The sequence below is a fragment of the Chanos chanos genome, chromosome 1 (genome assembly GCF_902362185.1).
Source record: "Chanos chanos chromosome 1, fChaCha1.1, whole genome shotgun sequence".
Lineage (NCBI taxonomy): Eukaryota > Metazoa > Chordata > Actinopteri > Gonorynchiformes > Chanidae > Chanos > Chanos chanos.
Genome location: NC_044495.1, coordinates 59,738,910 through 59,752,388, shown reverse-complemented (window position 1 = coordinate 59,752,388; position 13,479 = coordinate 59,738,910). Strand labels below are relative to the sequence as shown.

The 13,479-nt window shown below is 42.6% G+C and overlaps 2 protein-coding genes across 2 annotated transcripts in view; one reads left to right on the top strand and one right to left on the bottom strand.

The window, feature by feature from the left end:
* The window catches only part of frmd3 (FERM domain containing 3), a 38,289-nt gene extending 33,184 nt beyond the window's left edge, over nt 1-5,105 (top strand). Inside the window, exon 14 of the mRNA XM_030780303.1 lies at nt 4,426-5,105. Coding sequence (XP_030636163.1) covers nt 4,426-5,105 — 680 coding nt within the window. The remainder of the gene's footprint in view (nt 1-4,425) is intronic.
* A 5,111-nt stretch (nt 5,106-10,216) lies between these two features.
* On the bottom strand, nt 10,217-13,105 carry LOC115805795 (tripartite motif-containing protein 16-like). Its single transcript, XM_030766483.1, has 6 exons — nt 12,518-13,105; nt 12,131-12,226; nt 11,672-11,905; nt 11,358-11,517; nt 10,963-11,022; nt 10,217-10,737 (listed from the first exon to the last, which is right to left on the bottom strand). The coding sequence occupies exons 1-6, from the start codon at nt 13,103-13,105 to the stop codon at nt 10,217-10,219; spliced, it is 1,659 nt and encodes a 552-aa protein (XP_030622343.1).
* Nucleotides 13,106-13,479: the final 374 nt, after the last annotated feature.

Sequence of the window (13,479 nt, the reverse complement as noted above, 5' to 3'; positions counted from 1 at the left end):
TAAGCTAATAGCGTACGTTTTAGTACTGCCACTGCCTGTTCCCAGAAGCTTGTGAGTCTAGCCAATGACGTAAAGATGATTTATATACACTACAAATGAACTGTTTGTACTCAACGTGTTCCCCCCATTAACGTTACACAGTGTAACTTCAGAGTCTCGTGGTATTCTATCTCGACCTTTGTAACTGGTGGGAATCAAAAATCCATAGAGCAGGGTCATTGCGATGGACTTATGTGATGATGAGCCTGAACATAGCCCGAATATCCATCCCCGTCTACTATTAATGACCGCAAACCGAGACTTTAACACAACCTTAAGCGTGTGACTCTCCACCATGACACTGTGGTGGTATTTCCAGGGGTACATCAGTGGGTTTATTTGGTATTGAACCTGAGTAGGGAAGACTGTGAATGAAAGGATCTCTTTTTTTCCCCTTTGCCCTGGCCATAGGGAAAGAGGGAGGTATCCATGATGGGGAGGGGGGGGGGGCTGCCCCCCCACCCCCGAGTGTCTCTTGCACTGTAATCAACCCAGAGATTATCTCTGCCTAGTGCCGTGACTGATGCTGCAAAAATAGCCCATCATGCATCTGGGCTGATCCAGTCCCTAAAGCCTGGTCTTTGTTAGCACTCCTGACATTTGAGTCATCTGGTAAGGAGAGGGAGTTGGGTGTACCCCCAGCACTTGCATGTGTGTGTGTGTGCGTGCGTGAGTGTGTGTGTGTCTGACTGTGTTAAACCCTGACTTGAGCCCAGAGGAAGGACATCGTTGAGCAGGGTTGAGGTCAGATCGGTCTGTGTGTGGTAAAGCGGTAGGCTGAAATGGAAGTTCTGGAAGAGGGGGCAGACAGGGGCATGGGTGCGGAAGTTACCCTCGGATGTAGGGAACCTCTGGGAGCCGAGAGGAGCGTGGACGAGGTTCTGAACCAGGTTCTGGGTGGGGGACTGGAGGATCGGTCAGACGCCATGAGGTGTCAGCTGAAGATCACCACACGCTACAGCCTGCAGCTCCGCATGGCCAATCACACGGACAGAGATGTCTACGTGCGTCTTCTTGGCCACGGGGACCGCATCTCTGGAACCGGTATGGATCCAACACCCTTCTGTGTGTGCATGTCTGCGTGTGTGTGTGTATGAGAGAAAGACAGAGAGAGAGAGAGAGAGAGAGAGAGAGAGAGAAAGACCTTCAGGCAGAGGCTTTCAGCCTGCAGATTGGACTCTGCTGACTAATTAGACATGTCGTTAGAGATCTTCTATAATGCTTTTCTTGTTTTTTTTTGTTTTTTTTTTGGTTGGTTGGCAAGATGACTCAGCGATTTCTTTGTTCGGCTAATGGGAACGACTAATGGTTTGAAAGAATGCCGGTTTTGTTAAAAGACACTTGATGATTATGCACACTTGGTCTATGCGGTTTCGTAGAGGGGGGTGTACAAGCTCTTAAGTAACCATGACACACCGAACAAGTTTCTCTATTATCCTCTCTATCGGGGACATAAAAAAAACAATCGCTAAACTGCCGGCATAACCCCGAAACCAAAACAAACACTGTTAAAGTGGTACATGCCAAAGATTGGAATGCCCTCTGCTGTCAGCACCCCCTGACGCCCGCCAATATCCACTGATGTGATCCTGGGAGAAAACGGTTCCCGGGCGCCTGCCAAGGCAGACTGAGGCATGGAGCAGAGCTGAACAGAGAATCAGGCACTTCAGCACCAATTTAAAAAAAAACAAAAAAACAACAACAACAACAACAACAAAAAACCAAACGCGAGAGATTAAACAGAAATGTATAAAGAAGGGCCAACCTGTTTCAGGACTAACTCGCTGCTTTATGGAGATGTGGTGGGCGTTACCGGGCCGCGGACTAATCTTTTGAAGATCACGGTATGGACTAATCTTTTGAAGATCACGGTATGGACTAATCTTTTGAAGATCACGGTATGGTATTCACCAGTGAACCTCATTCAGTCACCAGCTCCTCTCCTCAAACACAGGGCAACATTAGTGGTGCAATTTGTATCCAGTTCATTCCTCTTTGCCATGACTGTTCTGTGTTATGCGTTAAGGAGAGACGTACGTCACAGGCTTTTCTCTGAGGGTTTTGAAACGAAAAACGGATTGACGCGACTTGCGCCCCCCCCCCCCCCCCCCGGCTACTTATTTCTCGTTTTTCTTCATCCGCTTCCCTCTTTTCTGAGGTCACCCACACAGTTGTTGCGCATGCTGTTGGCTGTGACTGTTGCCATGGAAGCTAACGCCAACGGTCTGTGGACAGTTAGTTGTCTTTCCCATCTAGTCTGTCTTCCTGTGCCAAACAGCTTTGTATCTGTCGCTATGGTTACATGCTTTCTCTCTCTTTCTCTCTCTCTCTCTTTCTCTCTCTCTCTCTCTCTGGTATCGGGCCCCTCACGGCTCTTCTATGTGTGATTAATCAAGATCCAAAACGCAACACGCCTGCCAGTGTTACAAACTCATCGCATAATACCGTTTTTTTTCTTTTGTATTTTTTTTTCTTTTTCTTTTTTTAAATCGCTGGGCCTCAAAGAGTCAGAAAACACATGGTCCTTTATGGCAGTATGTTTCTCAACATATGCACATAGACGTTACGGTCACGTTGTCCAATTTACTGTCAAAATCACTCTTTATCTGTGCCTGGATAGCATTTAGAAATAATATCTATCCCCTTTTTTGTCTACTGGACCATTGATTTTAAACCCACAGATGGGACATTTTAGATTTTAAACCCTCTGACAGGACAATATCCGAACATCCAAACTGACTCTGTGCTAGCAGTCGGTGAGATGAAGCCTCCTGGTTACTGGTTATTGTAACAGTTAAACCAAAACTTAACAACAATCATAAACAAGTCCTGCCCAGCACCCTCCTCCACTGAATTTTCATTAAATCACACTGAACTTAAAATCAGATACTGACTCAGTGCATTGTGGTGGGAAAATGCTTTGTTCGTTTGAGGGAAAATGAGTTTTGAGGAGATGATTCCAGTGCTGTAGAGTGTGTAACTTAGTGAATGAGATCGGTTTCAACCCTTTCTATGGCGACTGTCTTAAAATTCGTCAGCGCAGATTAAAAACAGTGGCGGCTTTTTGCCTTGTAATTTTAGATGACAATGTGAGAACAGATAGCTTGTGTGTGTGTGTGTGTGTGTGTGGATGAGAATAGAGGTGTGGAGTCGCTCTGACGTCACTGACAACTTAGCTGGGAGATGTGTCTTAATCTACACAAGCTGGACACAAACTGGGGATATATTTAGACTGGAGTTACCCAGTATGCACCGGCTGGGACCCTACCATCCCAACCACTGCACAAACAATGCACCACAAGTGGTATAAGCACACACACACACACACCCTTACATGCTCACACACACACACTCTCTCACACACACACACACACGCACGCACGCACACACACACACTCTCTCACACACGCACACACACACACACACACGCGCACACACATACTAAGAGAGAGACAGAGACAGAGACAGAGAGACAGAGAAGGAGAGAGTCAAACAAACTCACTAGCCTCACTCAACTGATTCATTACCTCTGGCAGAGGAGGAATTAACATGCCTGTGTGTCGCCATGGGGCAGTTTGTGGGGAGGGGGCTTTTGGGAGATGCATGTGAGTGTTGGAGAGCCATTGGCATGGAGAGCTCCGAGCCAGCCGAGCTTACCCTGAGTGCTGTGTGATTAAGAGGCGTGTGCGTGTGGGCGTGGCAGACCGGAGCTGGCACTGGTGGTGGTGGCACTGGTGGTGGTGGCACTGGTGGTGGTGGCGTTGGTAAACACAGTGTACACAGTTTACAATGTTTGTTCGTTTGGCTCTTATCCAGAGCAATGTACAAGAGGTGTATTCATGTGCTGTGTGAGACAGCTAACAAATTATAACTAGCGCTTTTTCAAGGGATGGTTTTTATACCTTGTATGTTGACCTATTGTTAAATGCGCCCACCCCTCACCCAAAAAAAAAAACAAAACAAAAAAACAAAGAAGGTACTATAGTACATAAGATTATAGTAAGTACGAGTTATAATATGATGTAGTACTAATTATAATATAGTACACATTGTAATACGGTAATGCAATTTAGACTTTTACATCCTTGAAAGCTGTGCTTCCCAAATAGTTCCTGGGTGTGGTAGATATTTTATTTGTTATCTCTGTCAAAATCTCCGTTTGTTCAAATTTTGTCAACATTTAGCTCGTCAGTTGTGGAATTTCTTTAAAAGAGCGAAAGTGTGAGGTAGACATCGGTGAATGAGGAGGAATCAGCACTACAGACCGATCCAGTCTTTTCTTCACTCCCTGCCCTAAAATCAGCAAACCTGCTTTTACTTCTCTCTCTCTCCAAAGGAGGCCCAGAATAAAAAAAGGAATTTTTTTTTCTCTTCTTCTTTCCGTAGGTCTCCTGGCTTTGAAGGACTCCGTCCACCTGTCCCCACTGAGGCCGTCCGTCACCCCCGAGGAGGTGGAGGCAGAGGAAGGGGAGGGGCACTCCCCCGGGGTGCACGGTGAGGAAGACTTCGCCCTGGACAGGGCCGCGGGAGGACAGCGCGACGACGGCAAGGTGCTGAGGCTGGAGGAAGAGGTAACGGGAGAGGAAGAGGAGGGAGTCGGGGCCCTGACTATTTCTGACATGGTCTACAGCCCTTGCGCCAGCATGCTACCCACGCCGGTTGAGGACGGAGAAGGAGGCGTCGAACTCCTCTTTCAAAGCCCCGCGCGGCTCCTGAAGGAGCTCCACGCTAGCCCGGAGATGCAGGCGGAGCTCCAGGCCGAGAGGGAGAGGGAGAGCGCCATGGAGGCCGCCCGGCGGGCCATGTGCCGGCCGCAGACGGGGAGGCAGCAGCTGCGCGCGTGCCTGCGCAGCACCGCCCGTCTCGTCGCCGTGGCAACCGGCCTCCTCCTGATCCTGCTGCCCGTCCTGATCCTCCTGCTGGAGTCCGACCTGGACATTTCGTTCCTCCATGAAATCCGACAAACGCCAGAGTTTGAGCAGTTCCACTACGAATACTACTGCCCACTGCGCCGCTGGTTTGTCTGTAAGCTCAATGTGATGATGGAGAAGCTCAATGGAGACTGAAAGGGTTTTGTGTACTACTACCCCCTCTAGTGGTGGAAAGTGACAATTACAGGAGGGACTGAACCAGAGGGGGGAGGAAGGTTTGCTCTTAATTCAATACTTCTGCCCAATCACATCACACATTGGAAATTCACATAGTTTCTGTTGGGTTTCAGGGCTGTCAGTAGGTAAATTTGAAACAGAAATTCTCAACACAGCTGGGCCTTGGTGCCTCACTTATATTTTCAGTTCCTGTGTTTTACCATCAGAGGTGACAGGTCAGTCGATAATAACCAACTGAAATTTAAAAAAATATAACAGCTTTCAACATCTTGAGGAGTCTACAGGACAGTTTAATTTATATATTGTCAATTTTATTTATTTATTTATCTATTTATTTATTTATTTTGAGAAGTCTTTAGGAGTGGTAGAAGCTAAGAACAAATTCTGAGTTAAACCAGATGCTGTCTATTCAGGTTTTTAAACGAGACATTCAGCGAGGGCGTTGTGAAGTATCTACACTTTGTCTGATTTTTGGTGCAGTAACAGTCAACTCAGGACAGACTGACATCATCCACTCAGTTTCAGGGGGTCATTCTGGAGCGTAATTAAATTAACCGACGGGACACTTAAAAAAAAAAAAAAGGGAGGTTTCTTCTATGATTTCATTTGAACTGTTTCAAATGTCATTTGTTTACAATTGGATTTACTTTGAATAAAATTATGGACATTAATTTTTCAACAGCCAGAATGGAGAGAACATTGAGAGTGAACCTTCCTCTGGAGTAGCTGTAGCCTTTCAACTTACCTTTACAGACTGACAGACAGACAGCAAGAGTGAGAGAGTGAGACAGAGAGAGAGAGAGAGAGAGAGAGAGACAGACAGACAGAGAGAGAGAGGGACAGAGGGACAGAGAGAGGGACAAGGGCAGATAGTAGTAGTGAGAAATAGAGACAGAAACATTGAAAAACTTAAAATCTGTTTATATTAAATTTTGTACATTTTTAAGTATTACTAACGTTACTGATATTTTTCAACAAGGAAAAAAGAAGAAGAAAAGTCTGTAAACAGTGTGAAATATTTTTAAAGTCTATTAGATTCATGTTACCTTGACAGGTACTTCTGTGTTTTCATACGGAAAAGCACAATGTTATGAAAAACAGATTTTTTTTTTCTGATCACCTGATGTCACTTTAAGTATTGCAGGTATATAAAAAATGTAGTGGCGTTTGTATTACCGAAATAAATATCAGGTTATATACAACTGAAGTCAGTCCACTACAAGAGATAAGATGAACGTTACGATGAAAAGGAATGGTTCAGAATCTCTCCACATTAAGTTTTAAAGTTTAAAATCTATTGTAATGCCCATGCTTTCCCATAAAAAATGAACAAAACAACAACAAATAACATTTTAACATGTTTTTTTTTTTTTTTTGCTTGACGCTAAAATAAGACCGCAGTGTTTTAACCGTTTACGATGCTCAAGACTCATCGCTTATACCAACATTTTTCGGGCCGCGTTTCAGGAAACGTGCCAACCAAAGTTAAGCTACTCCCCACTATTCTTAAACCTCAAGGTACATCCATCTGTTACGCAATGAGCTAGTAGCTCAGAATTTTTACAACTTAATGTGAAGCGATTCAAAGTAAATCCATTGAACCTGTTTGACTGACCGGCCTGAATCAGGACAGATGAACGGCCTCTTCGTAGCCTAAACATTGCCACACTTAAGGCATGACCTTAAGACTAACACTGGCCAAACACTGGTCCCAGGACAGTTTTTATCTGATAGCTTAATTATAATATATCGAGGTGGACTGCAATCTCAGGAACGGGTGTACATAACTAAAGGATCTTCAGACAAAATATTTATTAAAACAGTGCTACTGCATATACTCATCTCTCATAAAGTCGATGTGTGTGTTACCTTAGAGGAGAAATCCAGCGTCATAGTATTGTGATTTGTCGCTTCATACGGTAGCTCCTCCGTATAAATCAATGTATTCTAGTTCATAGTTAAAGCTTTGTTGTCTTCTCTGTGTATCATATCATCATATATATCCAACATATCAATTTTAAGCAGGAAATATTGAAAAAAAAAAAAAACAACTTCAGGAGAACCACAATAGCGCTCAACCCGTTTACTCATAGTCATAACCGTAGCCTAATCATATCCAAAGCATTCCGTAATCTCGTGGCATAATAGCTCCTTACCTCGTACTCGAGACAGGAGATCCAAGAAACTTTTGGTCAATGTTTTGCCTACATCCTACGGCCATGTCAGATAGTTAAAAAAAACGACTCAAGTTCACACCTGGGCGTTCATAACGTAGCTGACGTAGGCCAGTACGCGTATGACCACATCTCTGTGTTTTGAATTTTCTTCTGCATGGGTGGAGCCTTACTCATAATTAGTGCAGCCAAGTTCAGCACTGGCGAATGCATGCTTTCATGTGTAAAAATCGTTCACGCTGTGAAGAAGTCCCAAATATTTCTTCCCACTTTGAGAGAGTATCGTTATCCATCCAAAACATTTTGCATGCCGATGCGACATGATCAGCAGAGACTGAACGTGTGGAAAAATGTTAACATTTTAGATTTAAAAGTGTTGTTCCTCTTTTAAGAAAAACGGAGATTCAATTATGTTCTGCTTCCGCCATTTGACCGAAGGACTTCGTAAAACAAACGTTGTTAACGAACAAGGTTCATGAAAATATGTAACTAAAAAACTGAATTGGGGGGGGGGGGGGGGGGGGGGGATTATATGAGATTATGCTGTTTAACCTGCGAGAATCCCAATTCTGTCCCTTCCTTTCAAGTGAGCTTTTTAGAAAAAGAAAAGGAAATTAACCATGTGTCCAAAAGCTTTCTCATGCTGTAAGGCTTTCATGTAATGTATTTAAACCCCAAAACCAGTGGACGTACTTGTTTCTCCAGTCATAGTAGAATAAGAAACCATTATGACCACACTTATTTCGTCTTTGGTTGCATTTCTGTTGTCTTTGTAGCTTTGCTGTTCTCTTGCATGATAAAACACAACACGGTGTTTGTACCAGTTACTGGACGTTGCTTTGCTTTTTTTTCTTTTTTTCTTTTTTCTTCTTTTGTTCCCCATATGTCGCCAAAATCGGACGAGGCTGAGAGTTCAGAGCAAGCAGAGGGCTGTACTATGAAGGCTTAACCCGGTAACTTCTGGTTAAGTTAACTCAGAGTAACTAAGTAAACCTCCTGATAGAGGAACCCTATGGCTTTCTTTTGCTAGGAGAATGAAGCCATAGGGCTCTTCTATTAGGAGGTTTACTACTCACTCTGAGTTATCTCAACCAGACGTTACCTTTACAGGCCCCAGGATTCTGTAATTGTCGTTTACCAAATACCTTTTTACTGGCAACTATAAAAGCCTATGAAAGTTACTGCCCGATGACTGCTTCTCCGGCAGTTTTTTCTCTCACCGGTTTTCCACCACGTTTCAGATCATTTTGACTTTGCATCGTGGATTTAATCAAATGCACAATGCCTGAAAACAGTATGTGGTGAGGTGTAAGGAGAATTAGGCCCGAATAGGTTTTTTTTTTTCACCTTCAGCAGAACAACATGGCATGTAAATCTCTCACATCAGCTGCAGTGACTGAATTGGTGAGAATCGTCACGTCAACGACTGGTCAAGCGACTGGCACTCCAAACAGACCAATTGTCTAAATCCGGAACTTTCTGATTAGTACAACACTATGTCATGTTTATCTGGCTGTCCCTGAAATAACCTATTTTTTTGAAGCGAAAAAGAAAAAATAGAAAGGTTTTTAAAAAATGCAGGCCCCGTGAGGTAACAGGACAGCGTGAGACACAGAGGATACTCTGCATTGGTAAAAATGGCCTTTGGTGGTATATGCAAATTCTCAAATGAGAGAGATCTTCTGTTTGGAGAAGTTTGGACCTGGAACAAGATCGTGTGTAAAACGTGTTGTGACTTTGTTTGCATGGTTAGAAGAATTTTTTTGTCAGTGTTTGTATGATGTTTTGAATTTTTTCTTTTTCTTTTTTTAAAGTTTATTTTATTAGATCTTCTTTGTGTCATTCAAACTGATTATGAAGCCAAGCTCTGGGAATTAAAAAAATAAAAAATAAATAAAAAAAATAAAATAATAAAAAAAAACAAACTTCGCTCCCAGTAATATCTACTACTGGAACACAAGGCCTTATGAAATTTGTAAAAGTGAATTTTGATTTTGTATGTGCAGACAAACTACGGATTGTTTTATATGTTAGTAATGCCACAATAAAATTCCCTTAATTAAAATGCATCGGGCTTATCGTGTCCTTGCTTTGTCATTATAGTATAGCATATTATAGTGTAGTATATAGTATAGTGCATAGTATACAGTGTAGTTAATCAAAACATGTTTGTAGAGGGACAGGCACCGCCCACTGACGACGATCTCACCTAAACATATTTCTGGTCATTTGAATGATGTCTTTTTTTTTTTTTTTTTTTTGGTGGAGGTTAAAAAAGTTAATCCATCAATGGTAGTAACGTATCAATTACAAATGATGACATAATTTCACTGATATGTGTACTCTCGTATTATCCTGCTCTCCTTCAGCTCAAAGTCTCTCTCTCTCTCTCTCTCTCTCTCTCTCTCTCTGATCACTGTACAAACAGTATCAACTTCATAATCATAATGAAAGAGGGGTCAAGTGGAAAATCTTTTATTAATGTCACATAAACATAAAATAAACATGTTGCTGTGTGAAGTCAGGTGACAGTCACTGGGTTAGTGTCTATAGTAGAAGACAATAGAGTGTAAGAGTAGAGTCATTTTCATCAACTATAATTTACAGTGTACGAAATTCACTTTAAGACATGACATTTATCAGATGTAATGACAGCACACGGTGACAGGAGTAAGTGATCGCGTCGTTGTTTTCATTTTGTTCACTCTTTGTCTACCTCTCCCTCTCTCCACACACACACACACACACACACACACGCACACACACCCTCACTCATACACACACACACACACACACACACACACACACACACACACACACACACACACACACACAGAGTGTGTCTGATCCTCCACCAATACTGACTTAACAATTGCGTTTATGACTGGCAATTTATTAACTGCAGATCTGGACAGCTGATAACTTAACAGCCTCAAATCCAGCATAGAGAGGCTGAGTGAATGTGGTGTGGACTCTGTGGATGAGGGTCATTGTGTCAGAGACGCTGTAGAAGGACAGAGTTCCTGCCCTGTGGTCCAGATACACTCCTATTCTGGAACTGCTGGGAACTATTGGGATTTTAGTCTTATTATCATTGTGCCTGAAAGCATAACTGGACCCATAACAGACCAAACTCCAGGACTGATTATTGCGTCCAAACCTACTCTCATCACCTTTTCCTTTCCTGCTGACGTCTTTATATGACACTGCTATAGAAACCAAACCACTCCACTCAACCTCCCAGTAACAGTGTCCAGTAAGACTCTCTCTAGACAAAACCTGTAAGCACCGATCAAATCTATCCCGATGATCAGGATATGATTGAACTTTTTTGGTCCATTTCACCTTTCTGTTCCCCTCAGACAGACGTAGGAGCTTATGTACTGTGTTGGGATCCAGTGTGAGATTGCAGGAACCTGATATGGGAGATACAAAACAAAGGAAACTTCAGTTAAATCTAAAAAGTTCTAATACTCTCATACTCTCAGACGTTTTCTCTTTTTACTTTTTAGATTGGAGATCATTAACTTATTGTAACTCATTAAACTCACACACTCACATCAACATTATAAACTCATCATCACAACCCAATATATTGGCATTTCATGACATTTGTTTGTATGTGTGATCAGTACACTCACATTGTAAAAAGTCCTCTCTGGTCTTGGGCTCAGTAGGTAAGGAAAGCAGGTCTGTTGTAGCTGTGGAGATTTGGTATTAATTTTAAGTACAATATAAAACCATGCATTTGACCATAATTTTCTACAGCTTTCTTAAATGTGTGGAGCAGCGTTTTCTTTGTGTCATGTTAAATTGTTGATTGTTTTGCAGATGATTCATTTAGGGCAGAAATGTCCGTGTGAATGTGATGTGTGGTTGATGATTAAGGAGATTATTATGATTATTAATAACCTTACCCCCTGACATTACGATTTATACCTACCTACAGGCTCACCTACTCACTCTCTCTCTCTCTCTCTCCCTCTCTCTCTCTGACATCTGACAAAGTCTGATTTCAGTAAAAATATTTTTCAACCTTTTTCTGAAATCATGAGAGTCTCCTTGCTGAGGAATTCTTCTAGTCTCTTTCTCATCTCAGAGACAGATTTCTTCACATCCTCAAAAGAGAAGACTGGATTGACAGTCATGCTGGGTAACTTTTTATGTCCAGAATGAACAGATAGAGACTGGAAACTCTACAGAGAGACAAACAACAACATGGAAATAACATGGAAATGAACACACAAACTTTTATAGAGCTCTAATAAACTTTACTGAGAATAAGTGTACAGCACATCCATTGTGAGGGACACCCCACTCTGTAGATGATCAGAGAGTCAGTGATGTTACCTGGAGGAAATGGATGTCATCCTCTGTGTGTGAAAGCTGCTCCAGCTCAGTGTCTCTCTTCCTCAGCTCAGCAATCTCCTGCTCCACTTTCTTTATGTGATCTTCAGCCAGTCTTAATTCATCCTTCTCCTTAGTTCTGATCTGATCTGTCACCTCAGAGCGTCTTCTCTCAATGGACTCAATCATCTCAGTAAAGATCCTCTCACTGTCCTCCACTGCTGTCTGTGCAGAGATCTGTGAGGAGACACACAGAGAGGAGGGGAGTCCATTTGAAGCAGCACTCTCACTCAGCTCTTACTGGAAGCCCAGACAGCCTGTTCTCCACAGTGGAGCTCAGTGGGATTGGACAGTGGTCCAGCACTGGGCCCCTCACTGACTGACTGAAGGAGAGTTTTGACTGAATACTAAAATGCTTCTTCCAGCTGCTAACTGTTATCTTGTCCTCTGCTGACTACTCACCCTGAGAGACTTCACAGCCTGTTTCAGCTCCTGCAGCTCCTTCTCTCTCTCCTGGATTCTCTGCTGGTAATTTTTGGGGGTCTTTCCCAACTGTCTCTGTGCACAAACATCACATTTTTTTTTCAGCCAAACAACAGAAAAAGCCCACACCTCCCAATTGTTGAGTGCTCTACAACTTTTTCTCCATGAACTCTGGTTCCAAATGTTTTACTTTAAGATATTTAAGACATGAAAAATATTTAACATTGAAATTGGGTATGGAAAGACAATATTATTGTTTTGTTTTGTAAGCACTGACTGAGAGACAAAATGTTTATCAAATGCATATTTAATAATGCATTATTCACCAAAATGTAATCAGAACTAGAGTTAAGTTTTTTCTCTTACCTGTTTCTCAGTCCTTTCAGCTGCTGCTGAGACTGTATCATGACCTTTGTGTTCATCCATTGTACACATATAACAGATCATTTTTTGGTCAGTGTGACAGTAAATCTCCATCAGTTTGTCATGTTGAGAACAGATCCTGTCCTGTAGTTGTGTGGAGGCTTTGACCAGCTTGTGTTTCTTGTAGGCAGGAGATTCATAGTGAGTCTGGAGGTGAGTTTCACAAAATGAAGCCAGACACGTCAGACAGGATTTGACGGCTTTGAGTTTTCTCCCAGTGCAGATGTCACACTCCACATCTCCAGGTCCAGCATAACAGACAGCAGGAGGAGCAACCTGGACTTGAGTCATCCTCTTTTGCTCAGCCAGTCCAGCCAGCATGACGTTTTTCCTCAGAACAGGTCTTGGAGTGAAGGTCTGTCTACACCGGGGGCAGCTGTAGACTCTTCTCTGATCGTCCTGATCCCAGCATCCCTTAATACAGCTCATGCAGTAACTGTGTCCACAGGGAACAGTCACTGGATCCTTCAGGAGATCCAGACAGACTGCACAGCTGAAATGATCCTGAGATGATAAAGAAGCTTCTGCCATTTTACTGAACAGACAAAGGTTGAACAGCAGAGAAACAGTTTAGTTTCGTTTCACCAGAGTAGCTGGTGTGGTGACTTAGCTTCCCTTAGTCTTTTGAGAGGGTGTGTTGGGGAGTTGTGGTTTCCTGAATTGCCTGGTATAAACAGGAAATAACACATAGTCTAAAATTACGACCTTTTCTCATAAAATTGTGACTTTTTTTTCTTGTAAAACCGACTTTACTCTTGTAATCTCCGAATTTTTTTCCTCAGTGTGGCCCTAATAGGCGTTACTCCGTCATAAATAACAATCATCTACAGTGGAAATCAAATAACTTAGATAAACAATACTTCCCTCAGTAAAGTTTCCTTCTTATACAAAAATAAGGGCAACAT